This window comes from Gopherus evgoodei, chromosome 4, assembly GCF_007399415.2.
Source record: "Gopherus evgoodei ecotype Sinaloan lineage chromosome 4, rGopEvg1_v1.p, whole genome shotgun sequence".
NCBI classification, from domain to species: Eukaryota; Metazoa; Chordata; order Testudines; family Testudinidae; genus Gopherus; species Gopherus evgoodei.
In genome coordinates this window covers 85,571,035-85,595,643 of record NC_044325.1, presented here as the reverse complement: position 1 = coordinate 85,595,643, position 24,609 = coordinate 85,571,035, and the positions used below count along the sequence as shown (strand labels likewise).

At 42.4% G+C, this 24,609-nt stretch overlaps 1 protein-coding gene and 1 long non-coding RNA gene across 4 annotated transcripts in view; one reads left to right on the top strand and one right to left on the bottom strand.

The window, feature by feature from the left end:
* Positions 1-553: 553 nt before the first annotated feature.
* LOC115650320 lies at positions 554-9,223 on the bottom strand. The gene is made up of 3 exons (XR_004000061.1): positions 9,138-9,223; positions 5,786-8,142; positions 554-4,730 (listed from the first exon to the last, which is right to left on the bottom strand). It is a non-coding gene; the product is annotated as an uncharacterized LOC115650320 (long non-coding RNA).
* Positions 9,224-9,267: 44 nt separating this feature from the next.
* The window catches only part of NAT10 (N-acetyltransferase 10), a 35,396-nt gene continuing 20,054 nt past the window's right edge, over positions 9,268-24,609 (top strand). The window contains exons 1-12 of one of the 3 annotated variants that reach the window (XM_030560070.1): positions 9,268-9,358; positions 11,758-11,880; positions 13,823-13,914; positions 15,710-15,881; positions 16,415-16,537; positions 17,750-17,811; positions 18,157-18,271; positions 19,289-19,396; positions 20,707-20,840; positions 22,289-22,382; positions 23,031-23,129; positions 23,749-23,885. In XM_030560070.1, the coding sequence (XP_030415930.1) occupies positions 11,773-11,880; positions 13,823-13,914; positions 15,710-15,881; positions 16,415-16,537; positions 17,750-17,811; positions 18,157-18,271; positions 19,289-19,396; positions 20,707-20,840; positions 22,289-22,382; positions 23,031-23,129; positions 23,749-23,885 (1,244 nt within the window). In that variant the 5' untranslated portion in view covers positions 9,268-9,358; positions 11,758-11,772. Of the gene's footprint in view, positions 9,439-11,757; positions 11,881-13,822; positions 13,915-15,709; positions 15,882-16,414; positions 16,538-17,749; positions 17,812-18,156; positions 18,272-19,288; positions 19,397-20,706; positions 20,841-22,288; positions 22,383-23,030; positions 23,130-23,748; positions 23,886-24,609 lie in introns of all 3 variants that reach the window. The other 2 variants (XM_030560072.1, XM_030560069.1) reach the window with 2 other exon arrangements.

Below are 24,609 nucleotides of genomic sequence, written 5' to 3'. Positions count from 1 at the left end.
TCAAGTCATAGCCTTTCAGCTTGCTGATACAGGATGAGAATGTCTAACAAAATAAGAAGAAAACATTTCAGGTTGTCTTTATTGAGCATAAAAAAATTAGGCGGGGAGAGAGGAGACAGAACCCTCAATCTTTTTTCCTCTGCAGCTCATTTAATGAGCCTATACTCTAATCACAGAAGCTAGGGCTTCAGCCTGGAAGGTGATACCCTGTCAGAGCAGAGCATACAGCCCACTAGTAGGACAAGGATAAAATTTGACATAGGAGTGCAGAGTGCTTAAGCAACTTTAATATGTAGTATCCTCTATTGCAGGGGTCGGCAACTTTTCCGAAGTGGTGTGCCGAGTCTTCATTTATTCACTCTAATTTATGGTTTCAGGTGCCAGTAATGCATTTAACATTTTTAGAAGGTCTCTTTCTATAAGTCTATAATATATAACTAAACTATTATTGAATCTAAGTTAAATAAGGTTTTTAAAATGTTTAAGAAGCTTCATTTAAAATTAAATTAAAATGCAGAGCTCCCCGGACTGGTGGCCAGGACCCGGGCAGTGTGAGTGCTGCTGAAAATCAGCTTGCGTGCCGCCTTTGGCACACGTGCCATGGGTTGCCTACCCCTGCTCTATTGAAAGGTAATTGCTATGACTTGGCTAAACTTCTGCAGGAAATCAGTAACAGGTTCAAGAGTGGAAGCCAGATCTGCTGCTGTTGTGCCTCTGGCAGAAACCTGATTCTTCGAATGCTGTTCCTGTGGGTGTGTCCTGGTGCTGTTGATTGGAGATTTACAGTAGTGTCTGCGCGGGTCACGCGTGCAGTTAGGTGTCTTGGTGTTGCATCTCCGCGTGCAGGACCCGAGCCCTTCAGTTCCTTCTCAACCATCCTTGACCAAAGATGGCGCTCAGGGGCGAGTTCATTATTCTTGCCAAATTTTTTTAAAAGAGAGCAGTTTAAATAGTCTTTAAAAACGTATAGTGTTGGTGCTAGTTTTGGGGGGGGGGGAGTTTATTTAAACAGTTTACCCTCCTCCCACCAAGGTTGGTTAATGTCAGAGATGTTTGGCTCCCCAGACTTTAACTGATGCGACTCTTGCCATGAAGCAATGTCTGTTTTGGACGGACACTCTTCGTGAGTCCGATGTCTTGGGGAGATGCATATCCCGCAAAAATGCACCCACTGCAGTAATCTGAAAGCAAGATCCCAGCGTGACCAGGATCTCCACTTGAAAATGATAATGATGGAGAAATCTCTCCAACCACAGCCAGATCAATGGCCCTCCTCTCTTGGCACCACCCCACAGGAACAAGAGACATGCCTTCCTCAAAAAGACTGAGAAAAAGGGTGCAGATGTCTCTGCAGAGAGCACTGTGGAAACAGACAGTCTCCTGCTAGGTCGCTATCTCTGATGCCGACACAGGCTCAGGTGAGCACCTGTGATGCTCCGGGCACTTCCTGCACTGCTGAGTCCCAAGCAAAGAAGGCTGAGTTGAGGCACAGATGGCAACGTGCCTCCTCCATGGCACTGAATTCACCCTTAAGGGATCCTCAGGCCCTATGTCTCCGCCCCTGGCACCGACACTGCAGTTGGCACCAGTTGAGAAAACCGAGTTGACACTGACCACACTGAAAACATCAACAGCACATCTGAGGGCATCGACGAGCATCCCCATTGGCACCAACGGCACAGACATCAGAACTGCCAGAGAATCTACTGCAACAGAGACTTGGCTGTGTCACTGGCTCTGCAGTCCCCACTACTTGGTACTGAGGGCTCTCCTGTAAGTTAGAGGAGATCCCCATACTTCTCATGATGTGGTACACTTGTCCAGTGATGTGCAGGAACCATGCACTTTCTCGCCACACGACATCACTGAAAGACCGACAACCAACCTGGAGCCAGATGGGTCCTAAATACCCTTATCAGCTGGCTCAACCATGGTATGGACCACTGTGGATATATTCATCGATGGCCTTCACAATGCAGTGGGCACATTGGGAACCATGGGCAACTTACCAGGGTCCCCACTCCAGGCTACCCGCAGCTCAGAGAGGCGAGCTGAGGTCTTATCCCATCTCTCCCACTCTGCAGCCAACGGAGGCTCAGCATGTTGGGGATAACACAGAAACAGCCACTGATCTGGAAGCGACATCTGCTCACAATTTTTCCTCCTCCCCGGATAAGGGAATCATGCCGCCACCACCTACCTTGGCAGATTACTTCAGACAGTTCCTGGAACTGTTTAAGTGAGTCGGCTGAAGCCAGGACATTCTGTTGGAGGAAGTGCATGCAAACCAATAGAAGCTAGTACAAATCTTGCAACTTGCATCTACTTTCAAAATCACTCGGCCCATTGATGATGCGATCTTAGAAGCAGCGGAGACAGTCTGGCAGACACCAGCCTGAATTCCACTGACATGCGGAAGGTTGGATAGAAAGTATTATATCCCCACCAAAGGGATGGATTTTCTCATCTCGCACCTGCCTCCCAACTCTTTCATGGTCGATACTGATATAATCAGCATGGCAAACAACTACAGTTTCAATCGACCCCATATGACAAAGAACACAATAGGCTAGATCTCTTCAGACAAAAAATATACTCCTTGGTGACAATACAATTCTGAGTCGCCAACTACTCAGCCTTACTGGCAAAATACAGTTATGATAATTATGGGAAACTCTGCTTGTTCACAGCAGAGCTCCCCCAAGAGAAACAGTCACAATTCTAAGCCACTGTAAATGAGGGTCAACTCATAGCTAAAACAGCCCTCCAAGCATCTTTGGATGTTGTGGACATGGCAGCCAGAACCACGGCCACAGCCATAGTCATGTGCCAGCCATCCTGGTTACAATCCTCTGGCATACTTAAACTCCAAACTGAGGTTGAGGACCTACCTTTTGACCAAGAGAAGCTTTGTGAGGCAAGTGTCTGCTCAAAACAAACCCCCCTAAGAATTTTCATCATCTTTGTGGTTTCCTATGGGGTCAAAGTGAAAGAGGCTTCCCTCCAGGTGTGTTTCCTCCCAGCCAGCCCAAGCAACCAGAGCTTTTCTTCCCCCTTGCTTGCAGTTGGGGAGCATAGCTCCCTATGGGGTTTCCTGGTGCATATCCTGCTTCTCTTTCTCTATGTTCCAAGATTTGAGGAATCCCTCCCGCAGAGCTCAAACTACCACTGTTAACCGAAGCTCCTTGATTTTGCTGCCTCCCTCCTCTCGTTGGGATTGGAGAAGGAAGGAACCCCTCTCTTTAGTCAAGCTGATGGGCTTTTTTAACCTTGACCCTCCGCTAGGCTTGGGAAAGGGCAGCATCTCCCTTCAGATCCAGGTATCCAAGTGGCTGCTCTCAGTTCGGGCTCCCTCTCTGCTTCCGGTGGAGCAGTGTGGGCATATGACAGCACCTGGATCTGGAAGGCACAGCGTAAAGCTCCCTAGGTAGGCAGTTCTTCCTCACAGTATCCTCTGAGTTAATGTGTAAAACACCCTGCATTTTATGGCAACTAAAGCATCTGTTTGTTTTTTAAAGTAATTATCCACGTAAGCCATGTATTTTAGGTATAAATGCAATTTAACAACTGAAAGACCCTGTGACCTACCAGTTCTGTGCAGCTGGTGAGCTGCATATAGACCAGTCTGTGGACTTTTAAATGTTCATCGCTATCTTTTCTGCATTTGTTTAATTGGGTGGTATTTCTTACATTCTAGAAAGTGGGTAAGAGATTGTACAAATCAAACTTTTCAATATGTCGGTGATCATTTATTTTTAAATCTGTTCTAAACAAATCCTGCTTACTGTGTCTCCTTCCACATCCTGAACTCTGTGATTGGCAGTACAAAAACTTTTCAATATGAAGAACACCACTGAAATGTATCACAGCAAAGATATGTATCATGCATAAGACTAAACCAGTACAGTATGCAATTAAACATATAAATAACTGTAGAAATATCACTATCTATGTATGCAGAAAATGATGTAGTAGGAGTAAAGCATATGCTGCACTGTTTGCATACTGAGGAAAATTACTTACAGAAATCAGAATTTTTTAAAGTAAACTTTCAATTAAGCAGACAGTCCAGAACAGTATTTTAGGTACAGTAAGAACGCTGTTTATCTGGCTCTCTGTATTAACCAAACAGGTAGTCTCACTAGATGGCGCCGCAGCCTTGCACTTTCCCATTATCTGAATTTTTGATTATCCGATCTGGACCAGTTAGATTGGATAACTGGCGTTCCGCTATATATGGATTCTGTGGGAGTGGTAACAGCAAAAAACTGAAGTTAGGCCCAGATCCACAAAAGTATTTAGGCTCCTAACTTCTGTTGAAATCAGGAGAAGTTAGGAGCCTAAATACTTTTGTAGTTCTCAGCCTAGTATAAAGGCTCAGGGAAAAAAGGCAAAATAAAAAACTCATTTCATGTAATTTTTAGTTATATAATTCATGATTTTTGAAGTCTGGTGGTTGTAGATCTACTTTCATTAAAAATTAAAGAAATTTGCATTTGAGAAAGATTTCATATGAGATGGTTTCCAAATATTCACAAAGGGTAGTATACTAAATTCTACACACAAGTAGTGAAATGTGAAAAAGCAGTAACAATGGAGTGAGAGGCAAAATAACAGCTGAGAAATGAAATTCCCATTGCCAGATCAAATGAAACTGAAGAAGTTTTGACACATCCAGGAAATCAGTCAGCTTTGTAGTCCAATGATCCAAAAGAATAAACCTGCAATATCTAAAAAAAAAAATTGAATTAGGAATTGCAAAGTATAATAATAACATGCCATGTTGCGCTAGTAATACTCATTGCTAAAACTATTTACAATCATTGATATTTTGTTAGCTATTAAATTATAAATTAAATAGCTGCAATGGCATACATCTGCATAATGTTAATAAAGATAAATGAAGTACCAAGAATAAGTAATAATTTTTTTTTACTATGGATTACAAGAAAGGGAGTCCAATTTCAGCAAATCAGAATGGATAAGATAAATTTATGAAGTGCTGCAAGACTTTATGCATTAATTTAAATTGATAAGATATGATTTTAAACCAGGGGTCACCAACATGGTGCCCGTGGGTGCCATGGCACCTGCGTCCTGGCCGGCAGTCAAGCATCCACCAAAATGCCGAAATTCGGCAGCATTTTGGCGGCAACGCCTCTGGATGACGTCGCTTGTCAGTGGCATTTCAGCGGATGCTCAGCCGCTGCCACAGTCCTTCGCCAGATGAAAATGGTTGGGGACCACTGTTTTAAGCACTAAAAAGTGTGTGTGTATATTTTATTTTGGTAGGAATTATGTAAAATATTTCACTGATGCAAGTCTCCTTTAGCAGTTCAGTACATCCTTGCAGATAGGGAAGAGCTAGTTACCTTGTTTAGGCAGTGGAACTTACTGTGCCTTGAAGATCACAGCCCTGGGAAGCAGGTGCTGAGATGTACTGTGCAGGAGGGGATCCACCTCTGCCATCCAACCTCTATTTTTGTAAATTCTGCAGAGCGCTTTGGCCATGTATGTTATCCTTTATCCCCCTTACCTTTCGTATCCTGGGGTTTCCCCTTCTGGCAGTGCCTCTTAACCCTGGTTTCTACCCCATCCCATATCCTGAGGGGGCCCCTTTTCATTAATATTCCATTACCAGTTTAATCAAAGCATGCAAATACTGACTTACAGAAATCCATAACTAGTAATTGGCTGCAAACACCTTTAAAGATAGATAAATTGCCTGTTACGTTTTACTCTTTTCAGTAGGTAGTGACTGGAAAAAAGTCTGTGCTTTTCTTACCTTGTTCATTCTGAGTAATGGAGTGCTTATTGATGAATTCTTCTGTCACATCCTTGAAGTGTGTTGCAAATGTCACTTTCTGTGGACAATGTAGGCAGTCCACAGAGACACAATAGACCGCATAAGTTTTTATTAACTTAAGCTTTGAGAAACTTCTTTCTGCAAATGCTATGGACACTGGAGCTGTGAGAAACACTTATGGAACAATACACGTGTTTGGGTACATCAGGGTCAAATTCCTGCTGAAAATGAATGAAAGTGACTCAAGTGCATCAACAGATTTCAGCAAAACCCCAGAAAGACTCTGGAGTTCATGTACCAGGTTGCACACATCTACATTCCCAATATTGTCTTCAGAACTTGTCAGAGCTGATTCCAGGTTACTGCACAATTTGTTCAATTCACTTGTTAGGAAAAAAGTTTGCCATGTTTTTCACATCACATACAAATCCAAACACATCCATGTGTTCGTGCAATAATTCAAAACATTATCCCAAGCTCATGAGAGCAGCCTCGCCAGTGTCTGTCACAGTAGTGAAGAAGTTAAATTGAAATCTCTTCTGCATTGCCAACAACTTGATCCTCTGCTTTGTACCTGAGCAATTTATTTTCTGTGGACTCATTTCAGTTAGTTTTGCAGGCACTGACATTTCTTCTGTATGTTTTAGCAATTAACACCTCTTCAACTCTATTTTCATGTTAATTCTGTATTTGGCTGAGTAGCTTCAACTAATTTGCTGACATCAAGACCAAGCACTGTGTTCTGACATTTTTTGCCTACTATAATAATTTTGAACATTAAGTTGTGCCAAACCACAAGTGAGATAATGAACTTAAATGAGAATTCATCGGCCAGTGATCTGGTTTCTTCCTGTTCCCCATTATTTCTTGTCATTTCTCTCAATTTCTACAGCGCTGATTGTGTGCACTCCATCTGAAACTGCAAAGTACTGACACGTTCAAGTTTGCTCCCTCATCTTGTGTTTGGAGAGACCTTAATGTTTTCACATTGGATTTCAAAACTCTCCACCTTCTGGCTGAAGCTGCAAATATAGTGTGCATTCATTAAAGAACACTTGAAAAAAAGTTTTGACCAGTTTGAGAAGTTAGCTGTGTCACTCAACACTAGATTTAAGGAATGGCATCCTCACAGAGGAAAAATGCCTTTTTTATTCTTTTGAATTAAATGAGCTTGCGCACCCTAGTGCTGTCCTCTCATGTTAGATCCATTGTCATATCCTTGTCCCCTGTATATAGCATCTGTCACACCATGTCTAGATAACTCCTAAAATATAGGAAGTGCTCTTCAATGGTGATATATTAAGATCCAAAAGAGGTATCTCAAACTGGCAGATATTTGTTTCTTGTGACTTATCTCAGATGTGCAATCCAAAATAAAGGATTCTTCATCTTGTTTGTTAATTGTACCTGTTACCTTTCAGAGATCAATACAAAATATGTTTTAGGGTAGGGCTTAAGTAATGGTGTTTTTTAGTGAAAAATTATCTTACATGTTCTTTCATCACAAGCTCAAATTTAGCCACTTACTTAACTTGGCCTAAGATGTTTCCATTTCCACACTTGGTAAGTTTTTTCCATGGATCCATGAAACGGTAGGTTCTGTTCAGCTAAATGAAGAACAATGGCCACAGTTCTTTCAAATACAATGTCCAAGAGTTCTCTCTTCAGTGTGAGCAATGATTGTGAAGTCTGATCAGTTGTATACTCAGTTTTCACTCATAGTTCCAATTCTCTTCCTTGTATTTTCAGTATGAACATGGCTTTACTTGTGAGTTTGAGTTAGGTGGCTATTTGGCCATTCCCAAAAACCACCATCAATAAGGTTGCTTACTAACAACACCTAATTTGCAACAAGCACAGAACAGTAGTCCACTTTCCTAGAATCTATGAGCTAGTGTTTGTATATTTTCTCAAATTTTCTTTTGTAAACAACCTTCTGTTGTGAGTTGGAAAACTCTTACATTTAACTTGCACTAGTCAATGTGGTCTTTAGTTATTCTTTATCTATGAATTTGAGCTAGGTTAAAGGATCACTGATGTTAAAAAGAGATGCTGGAATTAGTGGAATGTCTTCTGAGCTATACCTACTCTTGCAGTGGTGAAGTAGTGGTGTAACTTAAATATTTCTTAATTTTTTCCCCAAACGTACTTCTGAGCTTCTTGATTGGTTTTCTGGGCTCATTCTACATTCCAAGAGCAGCCAGGAGTCTCCCAAAACAAAATGACACTGCTCAAATGCATCTTGTATGTTTCTCGATCCCCTCCTCCTCAAGTATGGGTTGGCTGTAGGTGGTGGAAATTTTTTAGAACTTCCTGACTCCTGAATCAGGGCCCAGCTGTGGAAATTGTTACAGGGAGAAAACAAAAATCAGAGTGAGGTAATGCTAAGCATGCTACCTGTAGCCAGCTCTCTTACAAGTGCCTGACACTTACCTTCCCTCTTGCTTACTTTCTCATCATAATACAATAACAAGAGGACATTCAACTAAATTGAAAGGCAGTACCTCCACGGACTTAAAAGGCATCTTTTTAGGCTCATCTTGGGGTAAGGGATACATACCCCTGGCCTTTCCTGGTCTAGTGAAAGTGGGTTGGGCCTAAGCCTTCTGCAGTCCCTTCCATAAATAATAAAAAGCATTTGTGTTAGTCTCGACCATCAAAGAGTATTCCTGTATACCACCTACCTACTTTTAAACAGCAGCACACTATGTAACTAGTACCTGCAACTGTACACCAAAAAGGCAATGTGTCATATCTCTAGGGCATTCAGTTTGCGTGTCTAACCGGTTCAGCTACACTATCCTCCTTTTCATAACTGGTAGCACTACACCTGCCAAATGCCCCTTAACTGCCCTCTTACATACAGTTAGGGTATGTATGTACTGTTATTAGACAACCCCAGGTGCCTTTTGCCAGCTGCCGGGCTGTTTAACTGCGGTGTAGGTGCGACATGAACTCTGGGACCCTCTCATCTCGCAGGGTCCTAGAGTCCGCATGTCTCCACTGTAATTAAACAGCGGCCTCTCAGCTGAGCAGGGCCAGCCCTGGGTTTTAATTGCTGTGTCCGACTCTGCAGCCATCGAAATACCCTAGAAACTGCGGCGTCCTCCTGTACCAGCGGGATTCCCAGCGTGGGTTGCGCGCCCAGGAGCCGCGCCGGGGGTTTTGGCATCCTAGGTGCAGGGCTGGCTCGCCGTGCTGCAGGCGTCCCTGCGGGAGGTCCACCAGAGCAGTCTGCCGCCCTCCCAAATCCTGGCGCCCTAGGCCCTTTGCGCGCCCCCTCTTATTTGGTCCGCCTCCCGCTCCTTCCCCTGCCGCCAGCTCTTCGCACCTGCGCCTTCAGTGCTCCCGGCCCGACGCCGACTCTCCCCTCCTCTGCAGTCCCGCGAGCAGCTGCAGCCGGGAGACGGTGCCAAGTGAGGGCGGACTCCGGGCAGAGGCGTCAGCAGAAGTTACTGAGCATGCTCCTTGCGCCGTGCAGCGTAGCGTAGCCTTCCTCTACCGGGTCCTTCTTCCCCGGGCCGCCTGTCTCGCAGCCGGTCCTCCACGTGGGTGAGTGCGCCGCGCTGCCAGAGGCCGAAACTCTGCCGGGACCGGAGCTGCCGCCGCCGCCGGGCTAGGTGAGACGCGGGGTGCGTGCGATGGTGGTAGTTAGCGATGCCCCATCTTTCCGCCTCCGAGCCCTGTTGTCAGCGATGGTTTGTCATGTGGCGGGGCTCTGTGCAGCGGTGGGGTTGCGGATTTGGGAGGCGTGGGTGGGTTTGCCCTTGGAGCCGTTTTTTTCTCCTCCAGTCCGCTGGAGTTTTGGAAATGAAAACGTAAGAAGTTTCTGCCATGTGGCTCGCATTAGTTAGCCTGGCGGCCATGATCTGTGCGTGTGATTTAATTCACCGCCCAGCCCTTTAGATCCTCCCCCAACGCTTTCACAAGCCTATTTATTTTCCTGATTCCTCCACCCCAATGCTTCTCCGGGGTCTTTCTCCCATCCTACTTCTCAGTTTTTCTCAATTTTCCTGTTTCCCTATCAATCTTAGTCTTTTTCCCCAACCCACACTCGTTCTTCCCAACCAGCTGGAGTCCCATGTCAAAGTCGGGATATTCTTGAAATCATTCCTGTACAGCTCCCCTTCCTCGTTTTTTTCTGCTTTACATGCGGATCAGAGGGCCTGTGTAGTTTTGCAGTCACAATAGTGGTTGTGTCCGAGGACACCTGACATCTTGTTTTTTTGTTTGTTTTGTTTTCTGAAGAAAATATTCTGCTTTTATGGAGGTGTTTAGTCACCTTGGAATATGAAAATTACAGTAGTGAGCAGCCCAAGCAGGCAGAGGATGGACTAGGCCAGGGTTTCTCAAACGGGGTCATGATCTTTCAGGGTGTCACATGGTTATTAAATGGGAGTTGTGAGCTGTCAGCCTCCACCCCCAAACCCTGCTTCGGCTCCAGGATTTATAATGTTAAATATAAAAACCATGTTTTTAATTTTTAAGAGCAGGGGAAGGATCACTCAGGCTTGCTGTGTGAAAGGGTTCACCAATACAGAAGTTTGAGAACCACAGCACTGGGTAATCAAATAGCCATTTTCTATCACTTCTGCTTCAGAAAATCTTGTAAGGATCTGATGCGCGTGTACACTTGAAGAACAAAAAGGATACACTCTTTACAATTTCAGGTAGATTCAGTGGGTCTGGGAACCTTTTTGCAGCCCATCAAAACAATGTATTGTGTATTGGGTGAACTACCTCAGTGCTGCTCTTCACAGGAGTTAATATAATCCTTTAGCTCACTGAATAGAGGTCTAAGTTTTGGAAATGAACGTGCTAGAACTTTCATCCAGCTGGATATGATTCACTGACAGTCATGTTCTGCGTGTGTGTATGTGACTATACATAGTTAAAGCATGGCATAAAAATTGAGCCATTGCTAATGATCAGTGACAGGGAAAGTCCAGCATCTCAAAGAACATTAGAGCTGTATACCATTGGAAGTGAAATCTGTTTTTCCAGCAGCATTGATTTTAGTTTTGTCGCCCTAGGGCCAGCTCTAGGTTTTTTGCCACCCCAAGCAAAAAAAAACACCAAAAAGCACCTCCCAGAATGCCGCCCCTGGAATTGTGCCGCCCCAAACACGTGCTTGGTTTGCTGGTGTCTTGAGTCGGTCCTGTGTTGCCCAATGAAGTACCTAAACATAAAATGACAGTTTGATTACGCCTTTCATCCTTCCTTATGCTTCCCAAAATATTACCAAAGTTACTCTTTTGGTAACCTCAGGAGGCAGAAAGTGATTCTGTGAACCTAATACAACTTTTTAATAGCCATTTCGTCTTTGAGAACTTGGAACCCTGCTTCCTACTGAAGTAAATTCTTAATCTGTAACTAGTGCTTTGTGAAATAACAGCAGCTTAAATCTTGTGGTGAGAGTGGAGGAGAAAAAAGCAACATGGTAATCAGATTAAGGTGATTGTAAGATCTCATATTTCATTATCTTAGTGACTTTGTTGAAACAATACAAATACATCCAGTACTGTTAACTTAAGGGTTGGGCAATTGGAAGGAAGAAGGTGCTGCCTTGCTCGTTAAAGATATTTATTTACAAGTGAAACCTAGTGTTGGAAAAATGCTGTCTACTTTTTAATTGTATGACAAACCATTCTGAGTTATTGCACTGTGTTAAATGTTTCTTTAAAAGTCATTCTAATGTAAACAGTCTCCCAGAGAAGTTGTCACATTGCTTTTTTAAAATCAGATACTTCAAAAAAACAAAAACATCAAATCTATGATTGTGTTGGAAGATAGTATCAGACTAAAAAAAGCAAAGAATATCTGATGTAAAAATATCAACCATCTCATAAAAACTCTGGGCATCTTATGTTCTTGGCACCGCTGTACATCCTAAACTGAAACATGCTGTTGTAGGTCTGAGGCAGACTAACTTTTTTGAAAACACTTTTCAGGCATTTTTACTAACCATGCAGCGCAAGAAGGTAGACAATCGCATTCGAGTGCTAATTGAGAATGGAATGGCTGAGCGACACAGGACGTTGTTTGTTCTAGTTGGAGACCATGGCAAGGATCAGGTAACTATCAGCCTAGGACCAGATATTTTCAGTAGCTCTTCTTAGTTAATGTACAGTTTGAGTCTAGAGCTGTGGTTCTCAACCCGCAGCCCAATCAGCACACAGCTGCGGCCCGTGTGACATCCTCAGGGCCATACAGGTGTAGTATATATATTGTGTGGATGTGGCCAACATAACACAGGAGAGCTGAATATGCAGCCAACAGTGATAAATAGGTTGAGGTATAAATAACTTGCACCTTTCATAAGGAAGGAAACTAATTTCTAGAGCAGCAGAGATGAGAATCTTATCTGATGAGTAGACATTCTGTAACTGAGTTAGTATACTGTTCATTTTTAGAGAAGTTTTTCTGTAAATATACTATGCGTTGTACCAAATAAGGATGTAAATACTGTAGAGTGTGATATTTATATTAGTACTGACCATGAAATCATAAACACAAAGAATATCAATAATGCTTGGAAGGATGTAACTACACCTCTACTCCGATATAACGCGACCTGATATAACACAAATTCGGCTATAACGCGGTAAAGCAGCGCTCCGGGCAGCAGGGCTGTGCACTCCAGTGAATCAAAGCAAGTTTGGTATGATGCAGTTTCACAGTGTTATATCTGGGTAGAGGTGTACTAAGCATCATCTGCTATTTTAAAAAAGCTCAGGAGGATGAAATGCAGTAGGTAAAATAAAGAAGAATCTGAACTCTTCTTAAAGGAAAAAGACTCTCTACTCCCTTGCAAGGCTGGTGAGAGTTTCCTTCATTTAATTTAAAGTGATAAAATTTATCCTAATGTTCTCCTACAAATTGTGTCATCTTTGTGACTTAAGCCAGGTGTTACCTATCCAGTTACCTTGCAAGGTTCACCACAGTAGAAATCCTACTGGAGTAATTTGTAGAGGGAGCATTGTATGGAAAGACTTCTCCCATACATCTTCCCCTTTGGGCTCTCAGTGGTTGTTCTAGTGAGAGAGAATGGCTAATGCTGCCCAAATTCAGAAACCCCCATCTACTACATAGGGGTTGAATGTGCTGCCTCTGCAATGCTGCTATTGTCTGCTGATGCAGGTTTCAAGAGACATGGGGAAAAGTTACCTTTGTTTAAAAGTCTGCCTGTGCAGTAGACAGTGAAGGCCTTGTCTAAATGCAAACGTTGTATTGTTTTAAATGTGCTGCTACTATACGACACTAATATAATTCGGGCATTACAAACCGTCTCTGCAGTGTAGACTCATTTATAGCTTATTCCTGTAGAAAAAGGAGAATAAACCATACCAGTATAAAGCACCTTTATAGTGATACAACCCCTATGTGGATGTAGTTATACTGGTATTATAACTCCGCTGATTAAAAAAAAAATAAAAAATGGCACCCCTACTTGACAGCTTGTACACGGTTTGTACACCAGGCCTAAATAAGCCATTACAAACAAGTTATTTGGAAGGAGACACCAGTTTGTCTTGTAACTAGTTACCCATCCTTTCCTCCTTTATGCAGTGTGCAGCTAGACATTCAGCATACATATAAACCTTGTGATGTTTGAGATTGCTTTATTTTGTGTCAATGTTTTAAAAATGTGGCAAAGTGGAACTATATAGGAAGGAATAATTGAAGCAAAGAGTTGGTAGCTTTCACTTTGCACAGATCTGCTTTAATGGCTCGATGGGTTTTGCACTGCCCATCCAGACTTTAGAAATGATCCCCCTTCCCAGATTATAATCTGTAGCATGCCTGGCATGGGTTCATGTTCTGATGTTCTGGGGGGCAATACAAAGTGCTGGATGCGAGTTGTGCCATCTTCTAACTCCTGTTGGTACTGAAAACTTGTGCAATATAAGTATTTCTAAAATCTGATATTTTCCACTTGGGATCTAAAAAAATGTTTCACTTCGTGATTGTCTCCTCGCAGTGCAGCTGTTGGTTAATGTGCCTTTGTTTTGGTAGGTGGTTATACTCCATCACATGCTATCTAAAGCAGCTGTGAAGGCCAGACCCTCAGTCCTGTGGTGTTACAAGAAGGAGCTGGGCTTTAGCAGGTAAGAAGTTTTTGGTTTTCACTCTTTGTGGGGAGTCTAATTGCACTCCAAGTTGTGAAGCTGATCTAAGGGAGCTTCTTGACAGGTCAGCTGTATGTAGGTCGCATGATTCAATCGAGCTGAGAAACTAGGCTAAATCCTGTGGTGATTGTACAAAAGTTTCAGTGTAATAGAACTGTTTGTTTTGTTTTGACTTGAATAGTGTGGCAGAAGTATGGAGCTGGGAACCAGGAACTGCTGAATTCTAATCATAGCTCCAGTGCAGAGTCTGTGGCCTGGTGACCCTCTCTACCTTAGTCATCCTGTCATTTTCCCCCTCCCCCACCTCCCCCCAATAACTTCAGTAACATTTAGGCACGTTCTATACCAGGCCTGCACAACATACAGCCCTTGTGGACTCACTGTGCAGCCCTCGGGGGGTGAGTAGGTGGGCTCATTGTGCGACCTGTGGGAGGTAAGTAGGCAAACAGCGGGTGAGGGAGGGGGGCTGAGGAGGCGAGTGGGCAGGCAGTGGTGGGGGGTGAGGAGGCGAGCCAGGGGGGTGGGGAGCTGAGGAGGCGAGTGGGCGGGCAGTGGCGGGGGGTGAGGAGGCGAGCCAGGAGTGGGGTGGGGGACTGAGGAGGCGAGTGGGTGGGCAGTGGTGGGGGGGTGAGTAGGTGAGCCAGGAGTGGGGTGAGGGGCTGAGGAATCGAGCGAGGAGTCAGTGGCTGACCTGCTCTACTGATCTGGTCTGGCTCCCATGCCCTCTCCAAGGGTTGCAGCTGTCTGGAGGTGCTGCCTTCCACGCCTTCCTCGTTCATTCAACAGGGCAATTGATTACAAAGTTGGGGGAAGAGCTTGTTCTACTTCTACCAAAAAGACATTTTTCTTTTACCTTAATTATAGTACCTTAGGGGCCCGCTATAACATATTACCAAGGTTCAATACCGCTGTTTCAGTGGGGCAGCGCTGGGGAAGGAGGGTTTGTTTCCGTGGGGCAGGCGGTGCTTGGGGGAAAGGGAGAGTATTTCAGGAGAGCTGGGCAGCGCTGGGGGCTGTGTTGTGTTTTGGGAGGACTTGGTGGTGCTGGCAGGGGGGTGGGGTGACGGTGGCTCAGCAGGGCCAGAGGGGTTCGGCCCTCAGCTGTTTTCTTTGGATTAATATGGCCCTCGACGCTTTACGAGTTTTGCAGGCCTGGTCTATACCTAAGCATAGGTTGACCCAGCTGTGTTGCTCAGAGGTGTGACTTAAGACCCAGTATAGATACTGTTAGGTTGACAGAACAACTCTTCCGTTGATCTAGCTGCTGCCTCTTGGGATGGATTAACTACAGCTTGGGAAAAACCCCTTCCATTGCTGTATCAAGTGTCTACACTATGGCACTATCATGGCACAGCTGCAGTGGTGTAACATCTATAGTGTAGACAAATCCTTAGAATCGGATGCAGACTGGGGGCCCTCATGTCAAAATCCTCGACTTTAAGGGGATCTGAATCTGTACCTACCAATTTGGGTTCAGAATCAAAAAGGGGGCCTGTTTTGGGGATTTTTTTTCCTTCAGATTTGGCTACAAGACAACTGACATTTTTCAAGATCAGTTGGTCCTATTTGATTTCTGTGATTTTGGGCTGAAATCGCTTAGGAACAGTTGATGAGTTTAGCACTGTGAACCCAAACATTACGCCTGGTTTACTCTAGAGCCTGAACTCTGGAACCCTCTTTTTAAATCTGAACCAGATCTCAAACAGCCTCCTCAGCCCAGCCCTCTTCTCATGATAACTCCCATATAATTGTTTGGTTTTTTTTTTCTTTTCAGCCACCGTAAAAAGCGAATGAGACAACTACAAAAGAAGATTAAAAGTGGAACTTTAAACCTAAACCAGGATGACCCTTTTGAGTTGTTTGTAGCAGCCACAAACATTCGCTACTGCTATTACAAAGAGACCCATAAAATTCTTGGTAACACCTTTGGCATGTGTGTACTCCAGGTAACAAATTTATCATTTAGCTTAAAAAAAATTACACTAGAATGAGAGTCTTCTTTCCCTTGGACCATTTACTGCCTTTCTAGCAATTTAAATGCCTGACAGGATAAATCTTTGTCTTGCTTGTATTTTTCAGTGATGATGGCTCAAGGTATTTTGTCTGGCTTTTTGTGATTTGTTGGCAGTGGATTTGTTGGCAGAATTGTAATTAGAAGCAAGAAAACACTAATGTTATAGACGCTTGCATTCCAGAGATTATAGAGAGAGAAGGTGGGTAAGGTAATATCTTTTATTGGACCAACTTCAGTTGGTGAGAGACAAGCCTGAAGCTCTTACCAACAGAAGCTGGTCCAGTAAAAGATATTACCTCACCCACCTTCTCTCTCTAATTTCCTCAGACTGACATGGCTACAACTACACTGCATACCTCCAGAAATATGTTTTATGGCAGTTTGATTCCTGTTAGTTGATTCCAAGACAACTGGCAGACTCACAACAACCTTGAATTTGTTTGTTACTGTGTTTTTATTTGCTAGGATTTTGAAGCCTTAACTCCAAACCTGCTGGCTAGAACTGTTGAAACAGTGGAAGGAGGTGGAATTGTGGTGATTCTCCTCAGAACTATGAACTCACTGAAGCAGCTGTATACAATCACCATGGTATGTTTGATTAACAAGCACCTCTGATCCTTTCCCACACAGTGGTGGTCCAGAGTCTCCAGACATACTGCATTTCTCTTCAGCTTTATATTATATGCTGAGTCGTCATTTAAGTGCCCGCTCCACCCCCCATCTTACTGTTATTTCTCTGCCATTGTGTGTGTGTCTACCATTCGGCAGTTCTGCTTAATAAGGTGACTTGAATTCCTCCTAGACTGAGGAATCAAAGGTGAGGATGCATAATTAACAACTTAATTCTTTAGATATAGAATAAGGGTTCGATTCTTCTCTGGGACCTCAGTGTCACAAGGTATTAATGATTTCGGTCTGGGCACTATACAGGCAAATGGAATATACAATTTTACCTTTTTTTTGGCAAGGTGGGGTGGGAGGTGTATGGGAGGGAGGCACATTTGCTAGAATGTTATTAATTTGGAAAGAAGAGCTCAATTTGCCAAATTCATACCTACTGTTAAATAGCAGCAAAGAATCCTGTGGCACCTTATAGACTAACAGACGTTTTGGAGCATGAGCTTTCGTGGGTGAATACCCACTTCCTCAGATGCATGTCTGCATGACATGCATCTGAGGAAGTGGGTATTCACCCACGAAAGCTCATGTTCCAAAACGTCTGTTAGTCTATAAGGTGCCACAGGATTCTTTGCTGCTTTTACAGATCCAGACTAACACGGCTACCCCTCTGATACTTGTTAAATAGGAACAACTTCACTACTGATAAAATCTCTGAAGTGTAACCTATTTATGCTGAATATATTCATTTTTCATCTAGGGAGTTTCACTAGTAGTAATTGAGTCAGCACTTGAATTGGAGAACCAGTCTTTTTCTAGCTTCACTGATGAGACATTCACCATGGGGTATTCAGCCGCTGCATGACTGGGCCATAAATTAGACAATTTGATGCAATCACAATAAATTCAGGGAGTAGATAAGGCTGGCGTGGAAATTAGTGCGGGGAAGGGTAAAAAGGTGGTATTTTTAAAGAGGAATTTGGAGGGTAGGGGTGATGGATGGTATACAGGAAAAGGAAGTTTTGTGCCAGGGGAAGGAGAGGCATAGTCAAGAATGGATGGGAACAAAAGTATATTTGATAGTTTATATGGAATATAATTCATGTGGACTGTGCTCTAGCCCAGAGATTCCTTCATGTTTCAAAATTGTGAGACTAAGTGATCTTTGTCTTGTTATTTCAGGATGTTCACTCACGCTACAGAACAGAAGCATATCAGGACATAGTAGGGAGGTTTAATGAAAGGTGGGTTATTAGGAGCTTGAAAACCTAAGTTAACCAGTCTGCATTTGCAAGAAAGGCATCCACAGCAGTGTCTTGTTTCAGGATTGGCACAATGTCCTGTTAACTTAGAATAATGTATGTGCCTTCTTATCACAGAAGTGGCTGCACTTTGCTGGTGGGGGAGGTGTGTGTGTGTGTGTGTGTGTGTGTGTGAGACAAGTAACTAACTTGCCTCAGCCCAGCTATAAAACTATGTAAAAGCAGGACCAGATTGTAAGTGCAGCATCTGGAGAGAAAGAGAGCCAGGGTAAATAAACTCTGGTGTCACCAGTGCAATATTTGAGTTGGCTTTGTCTGATCATGCAGGTTCATTCTGTCTCTGGCCGCTTGTAAAAACTGCATAGTGATTGATGATCAGCTCAACATTTTGCCAATCTCTAGTCACATTGCAAACATAACTCCAGTTCTTCCACAGTCTCTGGTAAGTGCATAGTACGTATTTGATTCAGATTGCATTTTTGCCTTGGAAAAGACTAACAGTATTTTAAAGTTTGATAAAGATGAGGTGGTTCTTCCCCACTAAATAGCATGTATTATTCTAACCTCAGACTAAAGGAGAGCAGAACCAATTCTAAATTCTGGACTTGACAATTCAACTGCTTCTTATATCTGGGAAGCAGTATCTATCTGAGTGCTATAGGGAGCTGTGTCAGTGATTCGGCGGTGGGTGCTCTTTTGAATCATTGCTGAAAAAATCCTCTAGCAATTTGATAGGAAGCATTGTGCTGCTGGCAATGCCAGCTGTCAGATGAGAGGTTGATCGCTTATAATGGCTGAATATCTTTTGGCATATTTTACAAATGTGTCAGGGTTTAGCTCTCTATCCTGAGAATATTACTGTCTGGGTAATTCTGTTCACCAAAATTCCCTGTAGTATGTTAAATGCTTCTCCTTACTTGTTGACCTAAACTGTTGCAGCAAGTGCATAACAGCAATATTATTCATTTCACTGATGAAAGAAGTGTCTGTGTATAATCTGCAAAGTTTTGGAAGCATGGGGAACAGAAGGTGCTCTAAACTTGTACATCACTATTTGCAACAGAACTTCGAGTTATTTGAGTCCTGAGAATTTCTGATCCATAGATTGAAGATGACTTACCAAAAAAGACTTTAGAAAGATATCTAGCAATAATCCTCTCTTCTGCTGAGTTAATACAGCCTATTGTACCAGTTCTCAATAATCTAGAACTGAGGCTGGGTTGATCATTCTTTTAATCCAAGTCCAGAGAGGACTGGATTCACACCTTACCTGTCCCTCATTCTGAAGGATGTATTATTATATGTTGGACCCAAATATATGCCCTAGCTACAATATAGCTTATTAAATTTTTAATAGAACTTCTCTTCCTGCTATATAAAGATATGACTGGTGTGGAGGTAGCAGCTGTGCCGAAAGGTCCCTTATTAATCCTGCTTTGTTAAATTCTCTTGCTTCTAGGAGGATAACATCAGACCTCAGGATCTGGAGCTGAAGGAATTGAAGGAGAGCTTGCAGGATACGCAACCTGTAGGAGTGCTGGTGGATAGCTGTAAAACTCTGGATCAGGTTGGCATGGTGTTCAACTGGAAATGCTGTTCTGACAGATACCCCAGCCGTTGATGTTTTTGTCCCATACTGTTCCTCTGAATGAAAAGTTCACGAGCCAGTGCTGCCTCCTACATGAAAGCAAATCTCTCTTGGCTTGCTTGGAAGAGCTAACGTGATGGGACAGCTCAAAGGCAGATGTGAGAGGGCCTCTTCAAGCAGCTTGACTTTCCATAATGAAAGGAAAGGTTAGAATGGAAAGAGGCTGAGGAGTTGAGCTAGCAAGCTCACTTACCAAGAGGAAATGGTGTAGGGCTCTCAAAGCATCAGATTTGTGATAGGTGGGCAACTGAGCCACATGTTCAAATCGTGGCATGAGTTGACTTAGCTCTGCTACCTTAAGAGGTGGTAAAATGGGCTATATCATAACTTATTTTGTGTCTTACATTTAACAACTTAAACTCCAAGTCCAATCCATGGATGATAAATATTCCCAGCTCTTTCAGTTGAGCAAGGGAGTGTCTTGGTGCCCTTGTTCAAAACGTCCCCATCGCTGGTGTGGTGCAGCGTGCTGGTTGTGTACAGTTCTCCTTGCGAGAAGTAACTTTGCAAGCAGATGATTTGAGAAGGGCTGTGAGATCTTTCTGAGTGAAAGATGCTTTGGAAAAGGCAAATACTTATTACTCTTGCTGCTATTATCTTCACCCTTCCACAGATTAAAGGGTGTATGTGTCTCTAGAGTTAAAACAGGCCCTGCTTTGCCTTTGCTTCCTCATGATACCCAGTTTGTAGGGTTGGTTTGGGAGTACACTTAGCGGTTAGAGCTGAGACTGGGATTTAAAATTCTTCCCATTGACCTGCTGTGTGACCTTGGGCAAGTCTCTAAACCTCACTGTTCCTGCCATCTCCACAATAGATCGGATACTTTCCTACCTTATGGAGAGGTTCTGGGACTTCCAAGGGGAGTTAGGTACAAATGACAGGAAGGTGCTTACAAAAATCTCCTGGTATAAAGTGATTTAAAGTTCTCAAGTAAAACATGTTCTTGAAATCCACAATATAATGATAACTATCATTCTCTGTCTTGCCCAGTCCCATTTGAGAGCTCAGGGTGCAAGTATGTTCAGTGATTGTGATGTAAGTATCAAGCAGTAAAAATAAAAAAAAAAATTGGCCAGTTTTAATGTCTCTTTTATTCATCGTTTCCCGTCCTGCCCCCCAATGCCTGGAAAAGGGATGTCACCTCACATTAGTGATACCATTCAGTAAATGTGCACATGGCTTTATTGCTCCATTAGACACCACTCCTGTGTTTGTTTCCTATTCACCAGGCAAAAGCACTTTTGAAATTTATTGAAGCCATTTCTGAGAAGACTCTGAGGAGCACCGTGGCTTTAACAGCTGCCAGGGGACGTGGTAAATCTGCTGCTTTAGGACTGGCTATAGCTGGAGCCGTGGCTTTTGGGTAAGCTTAACCACAGCTGTCCAGACTTTTATTTGCATTTGTAAATAATGAGAAGGCTGAGAAGAATTTGAGGTGCATTTGTGGGTCAGTAAAATATATAATTATGCAATCCTTTTTATGCATTTTGATGGGTAGTCGTATTGATTTCCAAATCTTTCCATCTTTATACTAACAGGAAATTTTAAATCTTTTAAAAGTCAGAATAATCACATTAAAAAGGAAAATTAAAGTAGGCAACTAAAAATCAGTCCTCAATTGTGTAGTGAAACCAGTGAGCAGTAGAAGTTGAGGATAAAAGTGTGGTGAACTCTTGACAGTGTGCTTATATCTGTATGTAGCATGGGACTGTTCAGGGGCTCAAAGTATTCATAGAATCAGGGCTCTAGTAGATAAACAACGTAATACTTATGTACATTGGAACAGGTGGTCCTAGAAAATGGAAGGGCTTTTTGAATGTCCTTTTTTTTTTTTTTTTTTTTTTTTTGGCCGTGGTGGCTTAATGTGGATAGGGTTGTAGATTCATAACAGATGCAGATGGGGGTGTCAGTTATTTCATTTTTCAATTATCAGTCATCAAGAAGTTATGGATTTTGCTAGAACTAGTAACACAGGAACATAATTTTCAAGTGACTTGTCTGTACATTTTAATTTAAATATTGAGATTTATCTTTTATCTACTTTTGTGTGGAGAGAGAATTGTACTATTGCTGTATCTAAGTAAAGTCATGTCCGTTCATGTAATGAAGTCCACTGTCCTTTGTTTGTGAGCTTGAGTTTTATTAGATATCTGAGAATATTGATTTGCTTGTTTTAGAAATAAATGAACTTAATATATGTCCAAAATAGTAGTTTTTAAGTAGCCATTCTCATCCTGATATAGTGATGGGAATATTACAATAAACTAAATAATTTGCTTTAGTCACTGATTCAGGTTCGTTCATAGAAGGGTAGATTAATTCTTGTTAACAGTAAAAAAGACCTTAAGGTTAGATGATGATTTATTATTGATCACTGACTGGTACAAAATGAAGATGGCCATTGGACTATACAGCTTACAGTCAAAAAGGTGAGGTGGAACAGACAGTATGCACTAGAGACCCCACTCGGAAAACTAAATTTGAAAACACTTAGGATTCCTACTTGTGGGCATTTCAGGAGAAGTAAGTGGTGAATGCAGGAGTAGAGAAGTGTGTGCTGCTGAATACTTTGGCATAGTGGTACACAGAGAAGTATCCTATACGTGTGGTAGGAAGAATGTTTTACTTTAATTGTTGCTTTCTATTACAGTTATAAATCTGCCTTCTGTAAACTCTTTATGGTTTAAGATGATTAGTATATGTAAAATTTCAGTGTTTTGTAATGTCTTACGTGCTCTGTATAAAATGAACTGAATCATTCACTCTGCTTTGGATAAAAGGATTTAAAACCCTGTTTTGTTTCCTCAACAGTTACTCCAACATCTTTGTGACATCTCCCAGTCCAGATAATCTTCACACACTATTTGAGTTTGTATTTAAAGGCTTTGATGCACTGCAGTACGAGGTAAGGAGAGCAGGCTTTTACAGTGGTTTCATAGAATTGTGTTTAGGTAGGGATTTAAAACTGCATTTCTCATTTTGGTTTTTATGTGGTTATTTTAAAAATGATATCATTTTAGCTATAGGCTGTTTGCTTCTAAAAGTTTTTATAATGCTCTGCAGAAGTATATAGTGAATCAGAGTGCAGTGATATTTTACATTCAGTATTTGTAAATCAGAAATACTGTGAAACTAGATTCCTTTGCATAAGGAAATGGATATTGCTTTTAATACAAGATTTTCAATTAGGGCCCTCGATTTAGAGTAAATGCTAGGAATACAAGTGAAATAGATTAAATAATTGCTTCTTTGCTAAGAAATGGAATTTATTCTTGGATCTGCTACTCCATGAACTTTGCAAGTATTGAAGAAACCAGCTCTCTGATGGATCTCATTGAATGGTTTTTACTTTAGGAGTACAGGTAGATTTAACCAGGTTGAGGCTTTCTTTACAGAATTTCTGTGCAAATAAACTGACCCTCAGGAGTGCAAGTGAGAATCTGAATGGAAGATTTAATATTTAAACTAGCAGAATGTGGTGAGAAAAACACTTTTTCTCACAGCCTGCTGTTCTGTTAGGTCTTGCATCTTTTTGTTTAATCTCTTCCTTCAGGAACATCTGGACTATGAGATTATTCAGTCTCTGAACCCTGAGTTTAATAAAGCGGTCGTCAGAGTGAATGTGTTCAAGGAGCACAGACAGACTATCCAGGTAATTAACCCTCACGTCTCTTCTCCAGCCTCACCATTTCCCATTCATGGCCACTGGAAGTATAGCATATTGCTTACATTTTTAAACTTAAGTGTGTTCATTTTACATAATGTGTAACGACGTTACACACTGTTGTGTAGTCAATCAGGTTAGAGGATGCGAATTGCTTCCTGATCAATGGGTTCCACAGAGGAAGGTATTTATCTAGCTCTGTGGAGATCTCGTAAGTCAAGAATCTTCACTTGGATTTGCACATGCTTGTCTTTTGGTATGTGTTATAATAGTGTCCAGAAAAGTGTGGTGGAGGAGCATAAATTTATAGCAGACAGGATAAATGAAGGAGATCTAATCTGATACAAACAGAGTTCTTTTGTTGCTCCATAGACATGACATAAAGCACATGATCTGCTATTCCTCCTCCTTGGATTGGCACTAAAGTTCACTCAACTAGTTTACCACAGTGCCTGCATGCCATTTCTGTCTAATCAGAGACTGGGACCTTGGAAGAAAACTTTTTTTTATAGGACTGCAGCTTTGCCTCCTTTGAAGTCTCCTCAACTCCTAGACAGCCGCTCTGGATAGGGATTACCTTAGTAAAATGGTACTTCACTCCTTGCAGTACATACATCCCGCCGATGCTGTGAAACTGGGCCAGGCTGAACTTGTGGTGATTGATGAAGCTGCTGCCATCCCCCTTCCTCTGGTGAAAAACCTGCTGGGGCCTTACCTCGTCTTTATGGCTTCTACAATCAATGGGTGAGAGATTCATGCAGCCCTGCTTGTCTGGGAAACACACAGCAAGGACAGTTTCTCGTAGGACCCTGCAGATTTACTGCTCTCATTTAGGGCAGCCCTTATGCTCTTTCTGCTAGCACTGACCCTTTTGGGTAACCGCTTGGCTGAGAGCTGCTTTTTTATTGACTGTTGTTTTCATTCTCTTCTATGGGTCACTTACTAGTCCAGCCTTATTAATTGCCTGAGCTTGGCATGAAGACATGCTCTGTTCTGTGCCTGTACAGGGAGCAAATGTTTAAGCATGATGATGAAGTCTGTTAGGAGAAGTGAATTGTAGGGTTTGTGGAGAGCAGCCACTTTCTGAATAAAAGGAAACAAAGAAAATTCCAACATTGTGGCTATAGTCCAGTATAGGTTATTGTATCCTGCCTGTTTAAATTTTCCCTTATGTTTCTGGTAGAAACTATCAGTCACTTCATGTCACATCACTGTAGTGCCCTGAAAGAGCTGCTGTCTTTCACCCTGCAAACAACTGCATTTCAGCATCAGGTGAAGCAGTTTGTGTGGGAATAAAGTAAGCTTGTACCAACAGTGAGGCCACAAGTGACCTAGTAATGGCACATGGCACCAAAACACAGATAAATCCTGCAGATAACGTTGGATTTTAGATAGGAGCTTCTCCACACTATTCCTGCGGTTTTGTTTCAGCCTCATCTTACTTGCTACTTTCCTATCTCTAATCCTG